The following is a 21,630-nucleotide window of genomic DNA, read 5'->3' as shown; positions in this document are numbered from 1 at the left end:
ACCGAGTGTTTAGGGGGAAAGAGAGGAATGAAGAGAAGGAGGGAATGAGAAGGATAAGAAAGGATTGAAAGGTTGCGAGAGAGAGAGAGATGCAGGGATTTATGGTCAGAGGGTGCAATGAAGCGTGGGGTTGTCTCAGGCCTCAGTGCACATTAAGTGGGCTGTAAGAGACACACACACACACACACACACACACACACAAACAAACTTGCCCACACGCACCTACACCCTAAAGACACTCACAAATTTGCCCTTTCTCAGTACCCTGATGAGACATTGAGTAGTGTGCTTGGTCAACTTTCCCTGAATGAATAAAGATTAATAAAGATTAAAGAAAATCCTGAATGATTTTCCAACCAAAGCTACTAATGAATGTGTCTTAAACAAGCACTACCCCCCTTGAAGATCCTAAGTGAATACTATAGGTGTATTGGATGAGAGAGTTCCAGTACAGCCAGTTAATCTGATCTGACAGCTAACGATCCTGAGCAAACCTCTGCGACATCTGCTATGTGACATTTGTTACAGCAAGAGTGTACATGTATGCATACATGTGGTTTTTGTGTGTGTTCCTGTGGTTGTGTGTGTGTGTGTGTGTGTGTGTGTGTGTGTGTGTGTATACAGTTGTGTTTGTATTACCACTGTCTGTGTGAGAAGCTGCTCTGGGAGCAAGGGAGGGAAAAAAGAATGAGGGAGAGGGATAGAGGTGGGAGTGAAGAGTTAGAGGGAAAGAAAGAGGGAGGGATTTACAAGAAAGACTGAAGAAAGGAGGAGAAAGGAGAGATGGATGGAGCAGAAGGAAGAAAAGAAACTGTAAGACATAAAGACAAGGGAGAGTGCTATAGGCAGAAAGAGAGAAGTGTAATGAGAAAAGTCAATTTTTCAGAGTTTCATTAATCTCTCTCAACAGAATCTTTATTCTCATACTGAGGTTTAGGTTCTGTTAGTTTAGCGATGATTGACAGTTCTTTATACACCAGAGTTTCCCCTGCCATTGAACAGGTGAGGGTCACCCTGCCTTAAAGAGATGCTGCCCTAAAAGAATTCCATTAGTTTGGGTTTCAGGGGAGAGTTTTAGTGTCCCATGATGGTCTAAATGCTGGTTCAGAGGCCTTTCCACCCTGACAAGAATAAAATTCAGGGGGAAACACTGCTATACATTCAACAAACTATATTATAAAACAGATAGTTCCAGTCCTGTCTGCTGGTTGGCTGCTGGAGTCGCGTTCAAAGCAGACCTCTGACCGCACAACTGTTAATTTAAATGTTAATGTGCCATCTAAGAATCACCACTCAGTGGTACTTGAGCTATATTGGTTGGTGGAAGACTAACATTAAATTATTCTTTAATTATTTCATTCATTAAAAGTAAAAGATTTATGGAACATTTGCATTAGTTTTATTTCAGTCGTGTGTTTCTGCCGTTTTATAAAAGCTATAAGCCACTCGAGGCGGTGCTTTACAGTGATTTTAGAGCAGCTAAGAGGGCTTTAAGCACTGTGCTTTGCAGCTTCTTGTGGCTTATTACTTAAGTAACTTACAAAGGTGCCGCTTCCAGCTATGCATAAGCATTGTGGGCTTTGCCTGAGGGTAGCCATTGTAGATAAAACCCATTCTGAATAACTATGATTATCTCATATCATACTAAATACACAGACACACTGACACACACACATACACTCAACAAACCAGTGTTTCCTCTATCTCCCAGCGTTGATGCATGCGGTGGTGTTTGGTAATGTGACGGCCATCATCCAGAGGATGTACTCGCGCCGCTCGCTCTACCACACCCGCACCAAGGACCTGAAGGACTTCATCAGGGTCCATCGGCTGCCCAAGGCCCTGGAGCAACGCATGCTGGAGTGCTTCCAGACCACCTGGTCTGTCAACAATGGAATAGACGTTAGTGAGGTGAGGAGAGGGTGGACACAAACACAAACACACTCCTACACACACACACTTTTGTTGTACAGTGCACTGGCGATTATGTTATACTGTCCATGCATCCCTAAAAACTTACCTCTTAACCTTTACCTTAAATGTGCTATGTATGGCATTTTAACATCGGTAAATCGTTACCTCATTAACTTTGAGACATTAGTGTAATTATGATAAACAAACAAGACCATTGCAGAGAAACTGAAAACAATGGCAGCGTCTACAAGCCTCTACGCTGCATTTTACATGGTGTGACAAAAGGTTGGATTTTGGTAGAACTCTGCTAGATTGCTTTATGGCCCAAAGGGATATTGCTTTATGGCACAATGCAGGAATTGTTTTTGCTTTCCAAGTAGTACACAACTTTATTCCAGTTGATGTTAGTTTAACTCATTGGAATGCATTTGGCTGCTACCAAGGACTGTTATCGGCTCCTTCTTCACGCTTTTCAAAACAAACACACATGGAGTGACGTCAGGGAGAGGGAAACAGGAAACAATGGGGTTTATGGGAAATGTGGCGGCTGTGGCTCAGGAGGTAGAGCGGGTCGTCCACTAATCAGAAGGTCGGTGGTTTGATGCCTGGCTCCTCCAGTCCGCATGTCGAAGTGTCCTTGGGCAAGATACTGAACCCCAAATTGCTCCCGTTGGTTGAGCCAGCACCCTGCGTGGTAGCTTGCCACCATCGATTTATGAATGTGTGTGTGAATGGGTGAATATAGGCATTGTTGTAAAGCGCTTTGAGTGGTCGGTAGACTAGAAAAGCACTATATAAATGCAGTCCATTTACCATGTGGTCTTAGTTTTTAGAAATACAAAATGCCACATGTAGCACCTTTAACCTTACGCCAACCCTAAACCTAACCATAAAATGTCCTCACTTCCCAGGAAAGTCCCCACAATAAGTGCAGAACTCAAGTTGGTCCTAACAAGTACAGTAATACACGTATACATCGACCTCTACACATAACAGCACTAACATCAGGGAAGTGGAACTGTGAAATCATGCTGTAGAGCGCGCTGCCAGCCGTCTCAGACTATTGACCTGACTGACTGTGGGTCTGATGCAGCTGCTGAAGGACTTCCCAGACGAGCTGAGGGCCGACATCGCCATGCACCTGAACAAGGAGCTGCTCCAGTTGCCGCTGTTCGAGTCGGCCAGCAGGGGCTGCCTGCGCTCCCTGTCCCTCATCATCAAGACCTCCTTCTGCGCTCCGGGGGAGTTCCTCATCCGCCAGGGAGACGCACTGCAGGCCATCTACTTCGTCTGCTCCGGGTCCATGGAGGTGCTGAAGGACAACACTGTGCTGGCCATACTGGGTAGGTCAGAGCGACAGGGAGTGGGTTGGCAGATGGCAGAGGCCTATTTGATAAGATTTTGTCCATATATGGGACAATTTTCATAGTTGATTTAGAATTGGTTGAACTCTGACTGTCTGCGATGTACATGGGGAGATAATGGTAGTGACTGTAAAAAATTAGAATAGTAATTTTTGTACAGTCTCTGTTTGGGATAATTTCTAGTTAATTATGTTAACCTAAATTAGCCTGATGACCCCCATGACATACATGACATACATCTTTTTCCTCTAACATTAACAAGCTAGGTTTCTATATAGGTGCTATAGAGGGATAGTTACATCAGATCATCTGTATTGGTAAATGTCCATATTCACAGTAAATTTTTCAGATAATGGAGACGGAACAAAAATAATTTATGTAATAGCCTTAAAATAGCTCTAATGGCTGGAAATACAGGGCTTTTAGAAACTGCAAAATTACATGATGGTTACCTAATTGGGAGAGATGTAACGAGAAAGCTCCATTGCCTAAAGGAAATTAGCCATATATCTGTGGTATAGAATTGGATGAAAAGTAAAAACTAGCCCAGTAGCCCTCTCTCTTCAGAGAGAGAGAGAGAGAGAGGGTTTAAATGGAAGAGAGAGAGAGAGAGAGAGAGAGAGAGAGAGAGAGAGAGTATCATTTCTCAGTACAGTGACTACAGTTAGATAGTTTCACAGTGCTGATTTGGCTTGATCTAGAGTGGAAATAAAGGTAATGATGGAGAAAGATGAAGGAAGGAAGGACAGAAGGAAGGACGGAAGGAAGGAAGGAAAGACCAAAGGAACAAAGAAAGGGAAGACAGATGTGTGTCTATCGCACAAACAGTGGGGAAGACAGGGCTGGGAGAGAACTGATAAAGTGCTGTTGTTTGTGTTCTACTCCCTAACAGAGTTATCACTATGCTTGACACACACACACACACACACACACACACACCCAGAGAGTCACGGTTTCCCACAGTGTTGAGCCTGTGAGTTATACACAGTAATCCTCCTCTCCAGTGTGAAGGGAGGTGTAGGAAGTCTTGCTATCAGACCTCACATATGGCAGCGTATAGCTTAGAGACATCGCAGAGAGAAGGATGAGTGGAGGAGGCTGTGTTTAGGCAGGCAGACACTCCTATTGCTAAATCTGCACTGCAAGCCCAGGTATATTGCTCCTGATGAAGTGAGAACCAGATGAGGCTCTTGTTGGCTGGACAGTGTAAAGCCAACAGCACTGCAGTACATTCACCCTTCATACATGATTCAATTGCATTATATAGATCACTTTGATCCGCAATCTCTACTCAAATACCATTTTCACATGGATATTTGTGTATGCAGTGATGCTACTCTCTATCGCCGATTGATATAACACAATAGTGATTCAACCTATATCCAGTTTGTAGAAGCTTTTACATTTTCTGTTGTAAAAACCCGCTGTCTGGTTTTTCCTGGGAAAAAGTCCTCTGTCACACAGGAGGTGACACTGTTTGATTGACAGGTGATCTCTGGGAAGTGCAGTGGAAAAACAGCAATGACTGCTTAGCACCAAAGAGGTTGCCAAAACAAAAAAAAAACAACTTGAGGATTATCACTTTAATATTTAGGTGTGTGCATTCATTTGAGTGTAGATGATGCATAAAGGCCAATGGTTTGTGCGCAAATGATTATGTCTCAAGTGCCTGTGTGAGTGACGATGCATCAGAATGCAATATCCTATCCAAGAACACTGCAGCGTTCGTGTCGGGTTATGTGTGTGTATGTGTGCACATATGCCCGTTAAGCACACGTGTTTTTGTGCACGTACGTGTATGTAAGTGTGCAAGGTGAGAGCACGAGCAGCCGTGTGTGCACGAGAAACATGTGATCAGGTCCTGTATAAGTGCGAGGCTGCGTGCTTGGAATAGATAGTGGCGTAGCATAGAGAAGATAAGCTGCAGGCTTGCACACACTGAGAATGAGTTTTGATTACTGCCATTAGCATGTAGCACAATGAGGAGAACATTAGCAAGACATATGGGGGGAGAGAGAGAGAGAGAGAGAGAGAGAGAGAGGAGAGAGAGAGAGAGAGGACATAAGGGGAGTCTCAGCTTTTTAATGCAAGGGCAGTGGTGATTGTGTGTGTGTGTGTGTGTGTGTGTGTGTGTGTGTGTGTGTGCACACGTCTGTGTGCACTGGCACATGTGTAATGGTGTGATCATGTGTCCTCACTCACACTAGTGTCTGGGGGTGTGAAGGCAGAAATTTGTTCCAGTGAAGCCTAATATTAAACAGGAGACTGATTCCCAGACAGTGTGTGGGTGGAAGTCAGAGACCAGAGAGTCATGCTGTGTACGGCCGCAGCCTCGTTCCCTCCCCCAACCACAAATATCACAAAAACATGTGTAGTATTTGTAATTTCTATACCTCAAGTCTAATGCTCATCTCATTTATTCCATTACAGTACATCAAAGGGGTGCTGGAATCTTTTTCTTTCAGATGTTCCTCTCATTGTGTCATTTTCACTCTGACGTCATTCCTCTTTTTCTGCCTCAATCATCATCCTCTCACCCAAAAAAAAACAAAAAAACCCTAAAGAATAGATCTCATGGGCTACCGCTTTAACCTTCCCTCAAAAGTTTGTATGTATGTCTGGTTTTACTGATGTGAAAAGGCCCATTGCACTTGTAGACTCCTCATTAATTTCACATGAGCTGAACACAAATGTGCCCTTTAGATGCATGAGCAGATAGACAGATAGATAGATGGATGGAAGGATGGACTGAGGGACGGATGGACTGGGTGGTAGAGGTCACCATACGGACATCAATTGCATTTTGCTTTCATTCAGAGGCAGAACATACATCCATCTCTGCATCCATCCATCCATCATCCATTCATGATAGACACATACTGCCTGTTTACTGTTTATGGGGCATGTCACCTTGCCATAAGACAGACAGGCTTTAGTGCACATTGATAGATGTACTGTATGGATGGATGCTTCTCTTGTTCGGATGACCCGGAAGATTGATAGAGTTTTTCACAGCTAATGCAGGGATGCATATGAGAGTATAGATGAAAGAGATGTTCTTTTGCCCTTCCCTGGTCTCGATCAGCAGTTTGATTGATGAGGAGTGTCACTTGTCACTGTCAGAAACAATTATTTATAAAGCAGCGGATTTGCCATGGGAGCAAAGGTCTAGCCAAAGATTTTCAAAGCATTTGAAATCTAGCTAGATTTTGGTTCTGCACAGGTCTGATTCTGGTTTGTATTTACTTTTTTGAAAGGAAATGTCCAGCAGGCTGCAGTTTGCAAATGTCTCCTGGAGTAAAGATAGCAGGTATTAGCTCACAACACAAGCCAATCCTGTGTTGCTTCAAAGATTTAGTTTAGTTGAGTTGTGACTTAGTCATGCGCTCTCCTGTGCAGGCACATCCATAGAAAAATAAATAAATCAGTAAATTAAGTGTTAGCCATATTGTTCTCACAGTAATACTGACAAACTTTTTTGACAAATTATAGTGTTATGTGATTAACAACCAACAATCATGTGGTCAATCACACACACAAACACACACACACACACACACACACACACACACAAAGTTGCACCTGTGACAACAGCTTAGGAACATTTTTTTAACCGTCTGTCTAGCATGCTGGAATCTAATTTCCTCCGGATCTGCTTCAAAGCCTCAGCGACACTAAACCAGCAAATAGCACAAGCCTTTCTGAGGTGTGTTTGTATGTGATGAGAGAGAGAGACAGAGCAACAGACAGGATGAAAAAGAGAGAGAGAGAGAGAGAGAGGGAGAGGGAGAGGGAGAGGGAGAGAGGGAGAGGGAGAGGGGGGGGGGGATTTCATGTATGTGTCTATGTGTGTGGCAAGGATAGATGTACATGTCTCAAAAGTCAGCTTCTCAAAAGGTCAAGAGGTACTGGATTAATGGGCTGTACCTGTGTGTCTGCGTTTGCCTGTGTGTCGGTCTGTGTGTGTGATAGAGGGGATTTATCTTCAAATGCCAAGCCCCCGGTCCATATATTTGATCTTGATCATCACACACATACACATACACACACACACATCAATGGGAGACCGAATGCACTGCTGTGCTGGTATTAATAATGGATAGATTTTGCATTATTAAAGCACCTTGATTATTAATGCTGAAGTGTGGATGGAGCAGAGCCATGGAGAGTCCAGTAAACTCTTCTCATGGTGCAGCCTACCTTAACCTTTACAAATCATTCCTGCACCTGCAGTGTTCTTTCAGGAATAATAGTGACCATGCTGCAATTAAAAGAGCTTCTTTGAGTGGGAAATCTATGTATCACCTTGAGTTGTTGACCAATGAGGCCCTGATAGTCCCAGAGTGGTTTGGTGTGTTGCAGTGAAAGTGAATAGTCTTTCAGCCTGGAAGGTACTTATCACAGATTATGATGATGATGACGATGATAATAATGATAATGAAGATGATTGTGTTGGTAGATGTGGCTATTGTAAAGATAAGAGTGGATTGTATTATTTACATAGAATTGTGTCCAGACAACAGAATTGTGTCCAGACAACAGTTTAAGTGCAGCCACACACATGTGATAAGATAAGAGTCACACTTGTGAAAAGACATTCCCTCCCCCTGTGCCCATACAATACATACAACTCCTGAAGTGTATTCTGAACACACACTCAATCAGCTGCCCACACAGACACCAAGCAGCAGCAATGTCATGTTCCACCCAATTGGATTCATTCCATCAAACGTCTACTCCTTTCTCCAAAAGAGACAGACGATAAGAAAACGAGCAGCAACGTCATGTTTTAACAATTCAAATAAATTATTTCCATCAGTTGAAAATTGAAATGAATGCTGTATGCATGCAGTAAGTACGCTGATAGCTCAGCTCACAGCGTGATTGTCAATAATGGATATGTAAAACATTTGGTGGAATGAATGCTGCTTCAGATCCATATGTGACAAGTGAGACATGTGATGCTTTGGGCCAATCAGTGACAAGATTCATCATCCCTGCAAGTTTCAGCAAAATCAAACCAGCGGCGTAGCAGTTATGAATAGCCTTTCAAAGTTTGAGACTTAGATCTTTTATTATAACATCCCCATCAGGCCAGTCGTGGAATTTTGTTAATTGCCAGAACTCTCCAAGTTTTGTCAAAATCAGACCAGTCATGTCTTATCACCTGAAACGTCCTATTTGTCAGATGGACGAATGCACGGACACAACCCAATCCATAGTCCCCCCCCCTCCCCTCCCGATTTCATTACGTGGGCGACAATAACAGCAAGTACAAGAGAAATACCAGAGGCAAATAAATTGGCAGCGCATACTAATGTCTTAGAATCACTGAAGTTGATATAATGAGCTTATTTTCAAAACCCCTCGTTCTCTGCCCTTCTCATTTCTTCACATCCACTCTGCAGATGCACAGACACAAACACTGAGGACTAGACAGATACACCGTCTCTTAAACCGCTTTTCAAGTATTCGTCTCCTGTTCCGCTCAACTCAAACATTTTCTGTGATTATTAATGAAAGGTTTCCCTGACATTACGGTCGCTCTCGGCTCCACTGCCACCCATCATCTCCGTGACAAAGACAATGCGAGCTGAATTTTGGGGAGGGAGGGTGGGTGGGTGGGTGAAGATGAAGAGGAGGGAGGTACAGAAATGGGAGTCTGAAAAGAAAGACAGAGACAGAAACAGAGAGACAGGGAGAGCATGCGAAGAGCCCATTACGCCAAATTAAGTCGGAGAAGGACAAGATGAGAGCGGGATCGAGAGAGGAGGGAGAGAACGCGTCTGTTGGTCGGAGTCGAGCGCGCTGACAGCAGGATGTGGAGGTGGAGGGGAGGAGGGGTGGAGGCCCGTGGCGTGGCAAATAGCTGCTGTTGCTCACAAGGCATGCATCAAGCTCTAATCTACCCCACCTCTCTCTTTCCCTTCCCTCTTTCTCTCCCCCCTCCCATCCACTTCTCCTCTATCAGCCATGCCAGTTTGCAGCCACCTCCACCCCCTTGCCGCGTCCCTCTCCAATTCCTCTCTCTCTCTCTCTCACCTCTCATTCCCTCTGTCGTTTCCTACCCTCCGAGCTCCAGCTATACCTCTTTTCAGTCCTCCACACTCCCGTCACCCATTTTAGCTCCCTCCTCCCCTCTGCCCTCCCTCCCTCCATCTTACCACTATTCCCTCTCCAATTTTTTTTTCTAGCCTCTCTCCTCTTTTTTCCTCCAGCCCCCTCCCTTTGTTTCTTTCCCCCTTTCTCTGTTCTGTCCTCATGGAGGGTGTGGCTGTGAGGCCCTGAAGCAGCCTTTGTGCTTGTCTTCCTTTTAGTTTTTGTACTGCAGGAGGCTTTGTCCAACCCGCCCCTCGTAAATGAACTGTTTTTATCCCCATAGCAAGACGGCAATACAACATTTCCATTTTCTTTTTGATATAATAACACTATGTAAGTGTTAATTAAGATGGAAATATCACATGGATATATGGTAATGTGTGGTGGAAGAATTAGAAATCACAATCACCCATAAAAACCCCAAACATTTCATTGATCTCTAGTGGTGTTGTTTCTCTCAGTGTTCAGTTCAGTTGTTCTGTGAAATGCCGACAATTCCCTGCATTATTTGTATTGACAAAACTCTCCAGCCTGCTAGGTTTTTGAAAAATAACCCACTAAAATGCATGATTATCTTAAAATAAATAATGAATTGCTCCACATAATCTGTATTGGAAAAACATTGTGTAGTGGATTTCCATAAGAAAACAATGCAGGTGGCCTATAAATCTGCAGAGAAGACTGAAGAATCAAGTATAATTGAAGAAAATTTCAACAATAATACACTCCTTAAACTTGCACAACTGGAAAACTGCAGACATTTCTTGCTGCACAGGTCAAGTAATTTCCAATCATATAGGTATTTAGAGGGTTATTTTTCAGAAACGTAGCCTGGAGGGATTCTTGTTAATGCAAGTAATACAGCTAACTGAACAAATATTACGTCTCATAGCCACCAACCAAAGAGAGAAACAAGTTAACTTTAACATTCAGGAGGATAATGATGCTTCTGTCCAATACAGACTAATTTTTGTGGGTGGCATATCCCTTTAAATGGGGAGAGGGCCAGTTTTAGAGATTGCCTTGAATTCAAAGGTAAGCTTAGCACTCTATCCAGCACATTCTTCCCCCTGCACAGCTTCTGTTGAACTGACTCCCCAGGTCTACTCCTTTCATGTCTCTTTGATGATCTGCAGCACAGACAGTCTGTGTGTTACATTTATTTAACTGGCTTCGCTGATGCCCTTTCCCTCAAGTGGAGATAACTGGGGGAAAATGTACACACTGCAAATTACTGCTTCAAAGACACAAACCTGTATGTGTGTCTTTCGGTTTGTCTGTGCGTGTCTGTCTATGGCATTTTATGTGTGTGTGTTTGTCTTACACCTGTCTCCGTGTGGGCCCACCTCCACCAGGTAAAGGAGACCTGATCGGCTCAGACTCCCTGACCAAGGAGCAGGTGATCAAGACCAACGCCAACGTCAAGGCCCTGACCTACTGTGACCTGCAGTACATCAGCCTGAAGGGCCTCCGCGAGGTGCTGCGCCTCTACCCCGAGTACGCCCAGAAGTTCATCAGCGAGATCCAACACGACCTCACATACAACCTGCGGGAGGGCCACGGCGACAACGTGAGTTCACACACTCATCTAAAGAGAGGGAGCAAGGAGTGTCTATGGATGCTGTATATGCTGCACAGTCACACTTTGTTCTCATAGAATTTTTATTTATTATTTATTACATCGATTGTGGTTGTATTGAATTGTGAATCCCATATTACGTATCAAATTGGATCACACATCGTTCCTTGGGCAGCTGAGGAAGTGTGGATGCGAAATGAACCCAGGAAAATTTCAAGGCCCTGGTTCTAATGTAGTCTCAGGCAGCCTGAAGAGACACTCACCTTGAGAGGTTCACTTGGAGGAGCTGTATGCATAATCACCTAACCTCTCCAGCACTCGCTGCCCAACACACACATACACACAAAAACTTGCGCACACATTATAATTTGGCAAGGCTGGCTTTGGAGTACTTTTTCTTATCTGCTGCCATCACACACACACACACACAGACACACACACACGGGCTTTGGCTCGTGCAGCAGCAGCAGCAGCGTGTAAGACAGAGCGACAGGAATAGCTGGGTGCTGCTGTTTGGAGCCAGCCTTGTTGCTAAGAATAGAGCAGGGGGAGACAGGGGCTCTCCCTGACTGGCTCTTTCCCCCGCAGCCGCTGCTAAGATTGGATCCTGCTTGATATAAATAGCCCAGCCAGCCAGAGGAGGAGGGAGCGGAGGAGGAGGAGGAGAGTGGAGGAGGGACAGAGGGGAGGGGGGGACCTCGGCTATCTCATCCTCTCTTCTGCTCTTCCTTTCTCCCTCGTTTTCCGCTGCAGTGCTGCTTGCTACTCCGGGGCATGACACGCTCACTGCAGAGTGCGAGCGGGTGAGCGCGTGTGCAGATGTGTGTGTGCGCGTGTGTGCACATATGTAAGCGTGCATGTGAGTGTGTGTCTCCGGCAGTATCTCAAGGATTTACAGAGCCAGGTGTAGGAGCTGCAGCCCATATCTTAGGTCTTGGATGCAGCTGTCCAACCTTGTTATGTATGCAAAACCCTTCTGGTACCAGCAGCCCAGGCAACGCAGAGTGTGTGTTTGCGTGTGTGTGTGTGTGTGTGTGTGTGCTGGCACAGTAGAATAGCAAAACTAGTAAGCCTAGACCACAGAAACATAGAAAAAGAAAGCCTGCAGATATCCATCCATATCGCTTGTTGCTCAGTAAGCAAATACTTCAAGAAACAACATCAGAGGATGAATGTACTAGATAGATAGTGTTCACAGCAACAAAGTAGAGACATGTAGACAGGAGAAGAAGTAGAAGAAAAAAACACAGAAGAAGAAGATACAGAGGCAGACAAAGAAGAAGAAGAAGGAAGAGGGCAAGTAGGAGGTTTACTGAGCAAAGTAGAAGGAAGGAGATGGACTCAGACAAAAATAACAAATAAGAAAGCAAACAATCCATCATCGGAGCAGTGTTTGTACTTGCCACTGTTCCTCCCCGCTGATTCACAGGCTGCTGACTGACTGTCATGACCCTGGAGCCTTAGGGGAAACACCACAATGTGCAAGAGCAACCGGTCAACTCGGTGCACCGAGCCGCGCTACAGGCAGAGGAGAGGGTTACGGCACATTCTGTACCCCGTGTTCATGTGATGTTCGCTCTCCGTACGAGAAACATGTCAAAGTGTGTTGTAGCAATGTTAGTAGCCTGCAGTTATATCAGGGAGAGCAACGTATTGCCATGCACCTGCATACACACACACACACACACACACATACACACCCAAGTGTATCCACATGCAAACATTCACTCTCTCTCTCTCTCCTCTCTCTGTCACACAATTACATGAAAAATAGGTGAAAGAGCAATTCATTGGAAAAAGCGCTGTCAGACGCTGTTCATTCGTTTCATTTCAAGCACGCAAACACCTCATTTACATGCCCGCCTGCACCCTAACCCAATGTAATTGCAGCCGCAGATTTCAGCATACAGCGTGACTCTATCACACATACAGGATGTTAATGTAAACTTAAGTACACACACACACAAGTACACACAGAGATATGAGGCACGTGCACACATATCACACACACCCCCTCCATCGCGGAGCGCTCCTTGGTTTCCTCTGGCACTGGGAGCTAAGATTAGAAACAGAGAGCTAAAAATAAATTCCACTGGCACAGGGGAAAGGGGAGGTGGTAGGGGCTGAGAGGAGGGTAGTGGGGGAGGAGGCCAGAAAGAAATGAGAAAAAAAAAGAAAGAATGCTGAGCAGGCAGGGGTGGAGAGAAAGAGAGAGAGAAAGCTTGATTAAATGGATACGAGAGAGAGCGAGAGCAGGGGAACAGGGGAAAAGGAAAAGTGATGGGGCGTTGGCTTGTCCGCATGATGAGATATGAAACACATTCATTAGTCACTGCACCACTCATTCTATGTTTGTCCCTACGTGACGTGATTTTTGAAGCCAGTGTAGGAAAATTACAAGATGTAATCACTAACTTCAGCAACAACAGCTTCCTAATGCAGGCAAGTCAACCCCACATTGCAGATATACACAGTTTCTCAGTCTTTTATCATTCCGGTCAGGGAGCCTCTTCACTGGTAGAAAAGTTGAGAAATAAATAAATGAGTTCCTGAGTCCTGCTTGAAATACAAGCAGTATAGTATAAGACTGTTAGGGACTGTCGCTGTCTAGCAAGATGGAAACTCTGCCAACCTTGAGTCACTCCCATGCGCACACGCACCAGACATCAGTTATGATAAATTCAACAAGCTCTTTTTCTCAAAGTAGCTTGTGCTGGTGTTTTCAGCAGACGGTCCCTCTCTTTTGTACAGAGGGGAGGAGCTAAACTCTTTACATACACATTTTCTCATGTAATCATGTTGGCAGACACATTCCTGTTTTGTTTAGCTATTCCTTTCTGGAAATTTACTGACACAGCAGCGACACTGAAGACAGCCTAAATTATTAAATTCATAAGTGTGTAACACTGGAGGAGTGTGTGTCTTGGCTGTGGGTGGACAAGGTGATGGGGAAAAGTCAGACAAAGCAAGAGAGACTTCTTTTTACAGCCAAGCCTGGCAAAGAGGGATGTTGCAAAACCATATTCACCCAAAGCATAATTAACAGGTTAGTAAATAATTCGATTTACTTTAGATTACTAGTTACTTTAAAAAAAAAAAAAAATATATATATATATATATATATATATATATATCTCTGTTGTTAACTCCTATTTCTCTTCCTAGTTCTTCTCAAGAATTTCTCCATCTGACATGATCCCTCTTGGGTCACAGGAATATACTGATACATGACTTTGACCTTTGAACTCCTTTACGATCGGTTGCTTGTAATGTCAGTGACCCAGGAAATTAAATCTACTGTTGCAGTCATTGTACTTCACAAATAAATGTGTTCACTCAGCAAAGGGAGGGGCACAGGTTATAGCAATAAGGGGCATGTTTCAATCACAACAAAGAACACAACCTCCTCACTGTAGACTCAGTTGTTGTCCACATCAGAGAGTCTGGGCAGGACCGGGGTGGAGCATATTAGAACTGGGAAGGAATCCCCAAAGTCCCTCTTTGCTCACCTTTTTGGAGGAGAGGGACCAAAGGGAATCGCCTTGTTTCTCCTCAAAATGGTCTCTGTTGGGAGAGGGAGTATCTGGAGATGTACTTCATTAACATATCAAACATGCAACACTCACTGGCTTAGAGGTACAAACTATTTTGTTTGTCTGCCACCTACTGGCATGAAGATGTCACTACACCACCCCATAATAAATCTGTATTTACCAATGCGCAGAATGTGATGCAAGTATGATGCTATGCGCTATTTTGGGAGAGCACCTATGTAGAAATGTAGCTTGAATGTTACAGAAAAAAGTGGGTGAAAGCAGGTATGTTATTGTGGTTATCATGCAGGTTCCTCCCATCACAGATGTTGAATTTGGCCCACAACACCTCCAGAAGGCTCAGCGGGAAATTCTGGCTTTTGATCACTCCCCCTCCCTCTCTCTCTCTCTCTCTTTCTCTCTCTGTCTCTCTCTCTCCGTCTCAGGTGGACTGGGAGAGCAACGGCGGCCTGGTGAAGAAGCTGCCGTCCATTCGGGAGGACGAGGAGGGGGACGAGGAGCAGAACTCGGTGTCCCGCGCACCTCGCTCCCCGCTCCGCCTCAGCAGGGGGCTCAACTCCCCGCTGCGCTCCCCTCTGCTGCCCCCCAGGCCGTTCCGCGCCCCCTCCGACCACTCCCGCCCCGCCACCCTGCAGATCCCGGTGGTCAGCTTCAGCAGCGTGCCCCCTGAACTCAGCCCTAGGTAACACACACACACACACACACACACACACACACACTGAAAGACAAGACGCAGAGCAGTGATCAGAAAGACGAGGGAGACACACATACACACACAGCCAGAGGAGGGACTGCAGAGAACACAATTAATGCTCCAACTGGGGTGTCTGGCTGCTATGGCAACTAGTAGGAAATAGTGCTGGTTGGCCACAGGGGGGCTGGGGTTAGAGGGTGTATACACTCACCGAGCACTTTATTAGGAACACCATACTAACACTGGGTAGGTATCAGCTTTCAGCTCAGTGTCAGCCGGCTACCAAAGTGACATCTGCCTCAAGAATCGATGTGTTGTGCATTCTGAGATGCTTTTCCGCTCACCACCGTTGTAAAGAGGTTATCTGAGTTACTGAAGCCTTTCTGTCAGCTCCAACCAGTCTGGTCATTCTCCTCTGACCTCTCTCATCAACAAGGCGTTTCCGTCCGCAGAACCGCCGCTCACTGGATGTCTTTTGTTTTTCGCACCATTCTGTGTAAACTCTGCTGAGACTGTTGTGTGTGAAAATCCCAGGAGATCAGCAGTTTCAGAAATACTCAAACCAGTCTGTCCGGCACCAACAACCACGCCACGGTCAACATTTTTTCCCCATTCTGATGTTTGATGTGAACATGACCTGAAGCTGCTGACCTATATCTGCATGATCCTATGCATTGCACTGCTGCCACATGATTGGCTGATTGGATAATTTCATAAATAAGCAGGTGTACAGGTGTTCCTAATAAAGTGCTCGGTGAGTGTATATTTTCACACTGTAGGATGTGTGTGCATGTATAGAGAGCATACATGTATTCATGTGCACATAGAGATTAATAACATTGTGTGCACTGGTGCGTGAGCAGAATCTGTTGATAGTGGGATTTTTATGATTTGAGCGCAATTACTGCAAAGCAAACACAGATACATAATAATGGAGTCCGCAGTGCCATATTAGAAATTCTGGTCTGGCCGGTATTCCACTGCACTTTTCTCGGAGCGCTGCCGACAGGCTATGTGATTTACATTCATTTCTCATCCTCTTTCTCTTTCTTCTTTGTCTCACTTTTCATCCCTATCGGACTAGATTTGTGGACGGCATTGAAACAGAGAGCAATTCCAACTCATCACAGAAGTTTGAGTTCAGCCCCAGCCTGTCACCCGCAGCCCCACCCTCCCCATACCCAGGTAACACACACACACACACACACACACACACATTCATTCTCTCTCTCTCTCATATACATAAGAATAGTTGATTGATGTGTGTATGTGTGTGTGTATGTGTGTATGCAGGGATCCGGGAGCAGTCTGAGATCAAGCAGAGTGTGTCTAAATTAACTGAGGAGGTGAGTGCCGACTTGATGTTCAGTTATACACAAACAAGTTTCTACCATAGGAGCACAAGGCTCTATTTCAGGATGCGTGACAGACAGAGAGATAGGAACATAAGTTGCTATTTCAGGAGCGTGCGCTGTAGAGTGAAAATAAATGGTGTTGCTGTATGTGAACATTATGCAGGGAGAATGTATCAGATTATGCTTTACACAAACAAGGATTAACTTTGTCACAGACTACGGGGCCACATATTTTTGTAAGCTCCCCTATCTTCCTTATTATGTAGCAGAAGATAAACAAATTGATATATTAACATTTGTATGGACTGACCTTCATCTGGTTTTCGGGTGTGTGTGTTTATGTTGTGTGTGTCTCTTCACCATACAGATGAGCAGTCTCTCCAAACAAGTGTCCCAGCTCAGTCAGGAGCTGCAGGAGATGACACGCCTGCTTAAGCCCCTCCTCCAAGTGGCACCGCATCCGGTACTGCCGACCCTGACGCCAAATTTAACCCCGCCTCCCAGCGGTGCTGGCCAACTGTCGACAGGCACCCGCCTCGCAGTGCCGCCCCCCGCCCCGCCCTGCTCCCTTCAGAGACCCGAGGCTCGTTCCCTATTGGACAGCGGAGACATGGGGGGCGTGCACTTGCCCGGGTGCCTTCTCCCTACTCCTCATTCACCACACAGGCCTGCTTCCTCTCCTCCAGCGCCGCCGCAGCCCCAGTCCAACTCCCCGGGGGGTGGCGTCAAGGGCCGCGCCCACTCCGACCCTCCCTTGCCCGGGGAAGGACACTCCGAGGGATCCCCGGACCTCCGCAGCCTCCACGCTTCTTCCAGTAATGGAATATTCTTCCCCTCCCTTCAGGACCAGCCCCCACTGGCCTCTCACACCCCGTCGCCGTCTCTCTCCTTCTCCATGTCTCTCTCCTCCTCCTCGTCCCTTTCCCCCTGCCAGGGTCCACACCTGTCCCGTCCCGGCAGCCACGCCAGCAGAGGTCTGCTCCCCCCGCCTCCCTCCCAGGACACCCTGCCCCCGCCGTCCTCCCACTGCTCGGCTCCTCCATCGCTCGCCTCCTCCCCGGGGGACTGTAGGCCGAGGGCTTCGTGTCCCTCCCCCTCCCCTTCCATCCCTCTCATATTTCCCGCCTTCTCCCTCCATCCCTCCACCATCTCCCTCCCCTTTTCTCTGGACTCTATCAGGGCGAGGAGACGGGGCGGAGGTACCCACACTCCTCCCTGGTCTAACTCACAGCCGCACCAGGGGGAAGCCAGACCCGGTGCTCGACCCCAGGAGCTGGAAATGCAGGAGTGGGGAGGAGAGGCCGAGGACAGGACGTCCTCCATGGAGCACATCAGTTTCATCGACGAGGAAGGACCTGCTCTATGAACGAGTGAAACAGAGCGAAAGCGAGAGAGCCAACAAAAGAGGAAGAGAGAATGAGAGAGGTGGAAAAAGAACACTAGGCCAGGGAAAGTGATGGCTGGATAGACGGAATGGAAAAGCAATGGCAAACGAAGAGAGAGGGTCCAATTTATACAGGGAGCAATTTGTCAGACAGGCAGTCCCAGAAAAACAGACAGGTAGACAGATAGGTGGCGATATACCTGGGAGGGAAAGGCACCAAGCCAGCTGTCACTCATCAATGTGAATGAGGACTCTCTTCTTTTCTACACAGGCCAACCACAGAACTACAACAGCACAAATTGTCTTACAGTTTCCACACTCCAACGGCATCTATCAATCCGTACAGCTACTGGGACACTCACAGGACCGTGGCACAATGTCTTTCTAACAGGGGCTGACTCAGAGGCGTACGGCATTCATCTGGGAGCCGCAGCCTAATTTGGCTCTTGCCAACAATCTGAACGTAGAACACTGCTATTAACCCAACATGGATGTCTCCAGATGTTCCAGCTGCCTCCTACTCCTCTAAGGGCAGGCATTAACACATATCTCAGCAGGAAACATGTCTTTACCCAAGCCAGATTATCCGAGCCACCGCATTGGGACTGGGAATGTAAACTCCTTATTCAGTCTCAGTCACATCAAGTCACCTCATCGCTTGGAAACCCTGTCGGCTTTAACAGTGGGGCTACCCATTGAAAGGGATACAATTATCTGCCTCTAGGCTGATGGAGGTAAATTGTTACACTCAGCTGAACCATCGAACCATCTCTTCAGAGACATGCCCATACACTCACGTATTTGCACACAGACTCACACAAAAACACACATACACACAATCAGCAGACATAAACAAATATGCGAGCGTGCTCTGACTTCTGGCAGAACACTCCATATTTCCGTTCCCCTTGTCCAAGAGGACCCTTTGAAGTACACAATCTAGTCAGTACATAAGCAAGTGAAGAAATGCTTCTATTCCAGTATGGAGAGCCACAGTGGACCTAGCTAAACGTCTGGGCTAGGGATGGAGTTAGTGTGCCAAAGACAAAGGCTAGATTTAGGGAAAAGGTGGGGGAGGAACACATAAGTCATAGACGGCACCCATATGTCACTGTATATCACCATCTATGACTGTTTACAACCAGCCTACCAGATTGTACAGCAAAGACAATTCCCACATCACCCCCGAGCTTTAGCCATTCAGCCATTCGTGCCTTCTCCATATAAAGACATAGACATCCCTCTAGCCCTATACCTATCAACTACAGGCAAGCATTTGATCACAATTTACATAGAAAGCCATCAACTTCACCTATGGAGAACACTTGCACCTTTATTTAAAATGTTATTTATTTATTTATGTATTTATTTTTATTGATGATTGAGAAAGTGTTGAGGAAATATGTGTATTTGGGAGGTCCAGCAGAGATCGGGTGTCTCTTTACTTTCGAACTACACTCGCTCTATAACTGGATGCATTTCAGACTTGAGTGTAGCCTTTCCCATTCTTATGTAGCACGCATATAAATAAGAACCGCATCTTGAACACACACACACACACACACAATTATCATCATCTGCAACCCCTTCCTCAACCACAGAGCTAAATGCTGGTAAAAGACAACAGACTAACTCTAAAACAAGTACAACAGCCAGGCAGCATCACCACAGAGGTCTGAGGACTAACTGTCTTAGCATTATCTTGTCAGAGAGGTACGGCCTCGCACAGGACAGGTCCATCACACGTTGTTTGTAATATAGACAGTCAGATTTCTGGTTTCTATTTTCTGTAACGGGTGCGGGGGGGGAAGGGGAGGGAGAGAGAGGGCGGGCGGGGAGTACCTGGACTCGTTTCACACTTAAATATATTTGAGCAGACTTCCCACTGAGGTCGATGGGCTTCTGTGGGTTCCTACGGGGTGGGGTGTTATGGGTTTTAAATCAAATGCATGTCACAGCTATTTGCATGAGGAATGTGCCTGCTTTTGAGCTGTCGAGGGCCGAGGGGTGGTGGGAGTAGACAAACCGCCTGCCCTACTGGAGGCTGTTGGGCTTCAGATGTATTTTATTAATGACTACTGTTACAGAAACTTTACCAGGAATACATACTGTACGACAATAAAGAAGTGTTGTTTTCTAAGACCTCAGACTCCTGTGCTACGTTTGAGGACCACCAGGTTTGGCCACCTATACTGATTACTATACTTTCACTGTGTGTCTCAAACATCTACTTCTGAAGCACTTTGTTGCCATGCCAACAAAGTGGGAAGTCCACTCTACTTTGACATGTTTGTGCTTTATTTAGACAGTGAAGACAGGGAAGTAGAAAGGGAGACAGAGAGGAGGAGACACAGGAGAGAGAGAAAGCTCTCGTCAGATTTGATCCTTGGACACATCTGGTTTCAGAGGCAGAGGACTTAAGCACTTGACTATGTCTGGGTGATTTGAATTTGAAGCAAGCCCATAATCCTCTGCTTTGGTCCAGACTGATTTGTAAGGTGAAACAATACTGGCAGAAAGTAAAACCACGGTGTAAACAGGCAAGTTTCATTTTCTTTTTGTCACTGTTACTCAAACGAAACACTGCAAAAACTGACAAACTTGTTAAGTTATTTTATCTTGTATCCAGACTTATCAAGCTTATTTTAGGTTTTTCTTTTAGTGAAATCTTCTTACTGCACTGGCAGATAATTTTACCGCTTTCAGCAAATTTGACTTTTTTCCAGGAGAATGTAACTTGTTTCAGGACATTTACTCATACTGGGATGTATCAAGTGAAATTTATTGAAACCAGCAAGATTATCTGCCAGCGCAGTGAGATAATTTGACTAAAAATATCATGATAAGCTTGATAGGTCTGGAAACAAGATAAAATCACTTGATGTGTCAAAGCAATTTGCAATTTGTCATTGCAATTTGCCACAACGTGAAGTGGCAATTTTTCCTGTAAGTAGCACAGCCTCCAACTTTTGAGAAATAAGACACAACACAGAGGAAGTCCTTCTTCAGGTCTGCATATATTTCAATGGTAACATTCATTCTATCAGAGCTTCAATAAGGTTTGAAATGTCAGGGGACAACAGTCTAGAAAGATTCTGAGGGGAGAAGAAATCATATGGCCGAAGGATGAAACACACTGTGGCGTTTTATTCTGCTGTGGTGGACCCACTAAGTGCCTTACCCTCCAGGGGCCAGTCTCAATCGTTCTTCCTTTATTGCTTACATCCGCTCTGCCTTGTCTGCTTCGCAAAACACATTAGTAAAGAAAGAGAGAAAACTTGGGAGCTTGGAGCAATTTCACTTATCCCTTTTGACGAGCAGACAGATAGGGGATGCAGAGAATGCAGAAAAGCCAATCAACATTAAATGTGAGTCTATAGAGGTGTCAGGACACACGCAGCCTCTGTTCCTCTTCTTGCCAATGTTCTGCTCATCTGTGCATCCACGTACTCAACCCTGCTGATTTGAAATGGTCAGGTCAGAGTAAGCACTACCAGCTCGGGAACCACATTTCCCATTGGGATTATAAGGATGTTGGACAGAAGTGACAGGGTCCTGTTACACTACAATGCTTCCATTAGTCGCTGACCTTGAAATGAGCGAAACTAAGTGCACACAGAACCAGAAGTGTGGGGGGAAAAGGACACAGAAATGACAGCTGATTGGTTCCTTATTCACCTCTATAGA

The 21,630-nt window shown here is 45.6% G+C and overlaps 1 protein-coding gene across 1 annotated transcript in view; it reads left to right on the top strand.

Moving 5' to 3' along the window:
* Positions 1-17,925, top strand: part of kcnh3 (potassium voltage-gated channel, subfamily H (eag-related), member 3) — a 100,415-nt gene extending 82,490 nt beyond the window's left edge. The window contains exons 9-15 of the mRNA XM_071526328.1: positions 1,712-1,911; positions 3,008-3,257; positions 10,733-10,947; positions 14,936-15,192; positions 16,289-16,389; positions 16,498-16,550; positions 16,927-17,925. Of these exons, the coding sequence (XP_071382429.1) occupies positions 1,712-1,911; positions 3,008-3,257; positions 10,733-10,947; positions 14,936-15,192; positions 16,289-16,389; positions 16,498-16,550; positions 16,927-17,925 (2,075 nt within the window). The remainder of the gene's footprint in view (positions 1-1,711; positions 1,912-3,007; positions 3,258-10,732; positions 10,948-14,935; positions 15,193-16,288; positions 16,390-16,497; positions 16,551-16,926) is intronic.
* The last annotated feature ends 3,705 nt before the right edge of the window (positions 17,926-21,630 follow it).

The sequence above is a fragment of the Centroberyx affinis genome, unplaced genomic scaffold (genome assembly GCF_046629955.1).
Source record: "Centroberyx affinis isolate AG114_WGS23_722 - 3 ecotype Tasmania unplaced genomic scaffold, CSIRO-AGI_Caff_v1 ptg001400l_1, whole genome shotgun sequence".
NCBI lineage: Eukaryota > Metazoa > Chordata > Actinopteri > Beryciformes > Berycidae > Centroberyx > Centroberyx affinis.
This window is presented reverse-complemented; position numbering and strand designations above follow the sequence as displayed.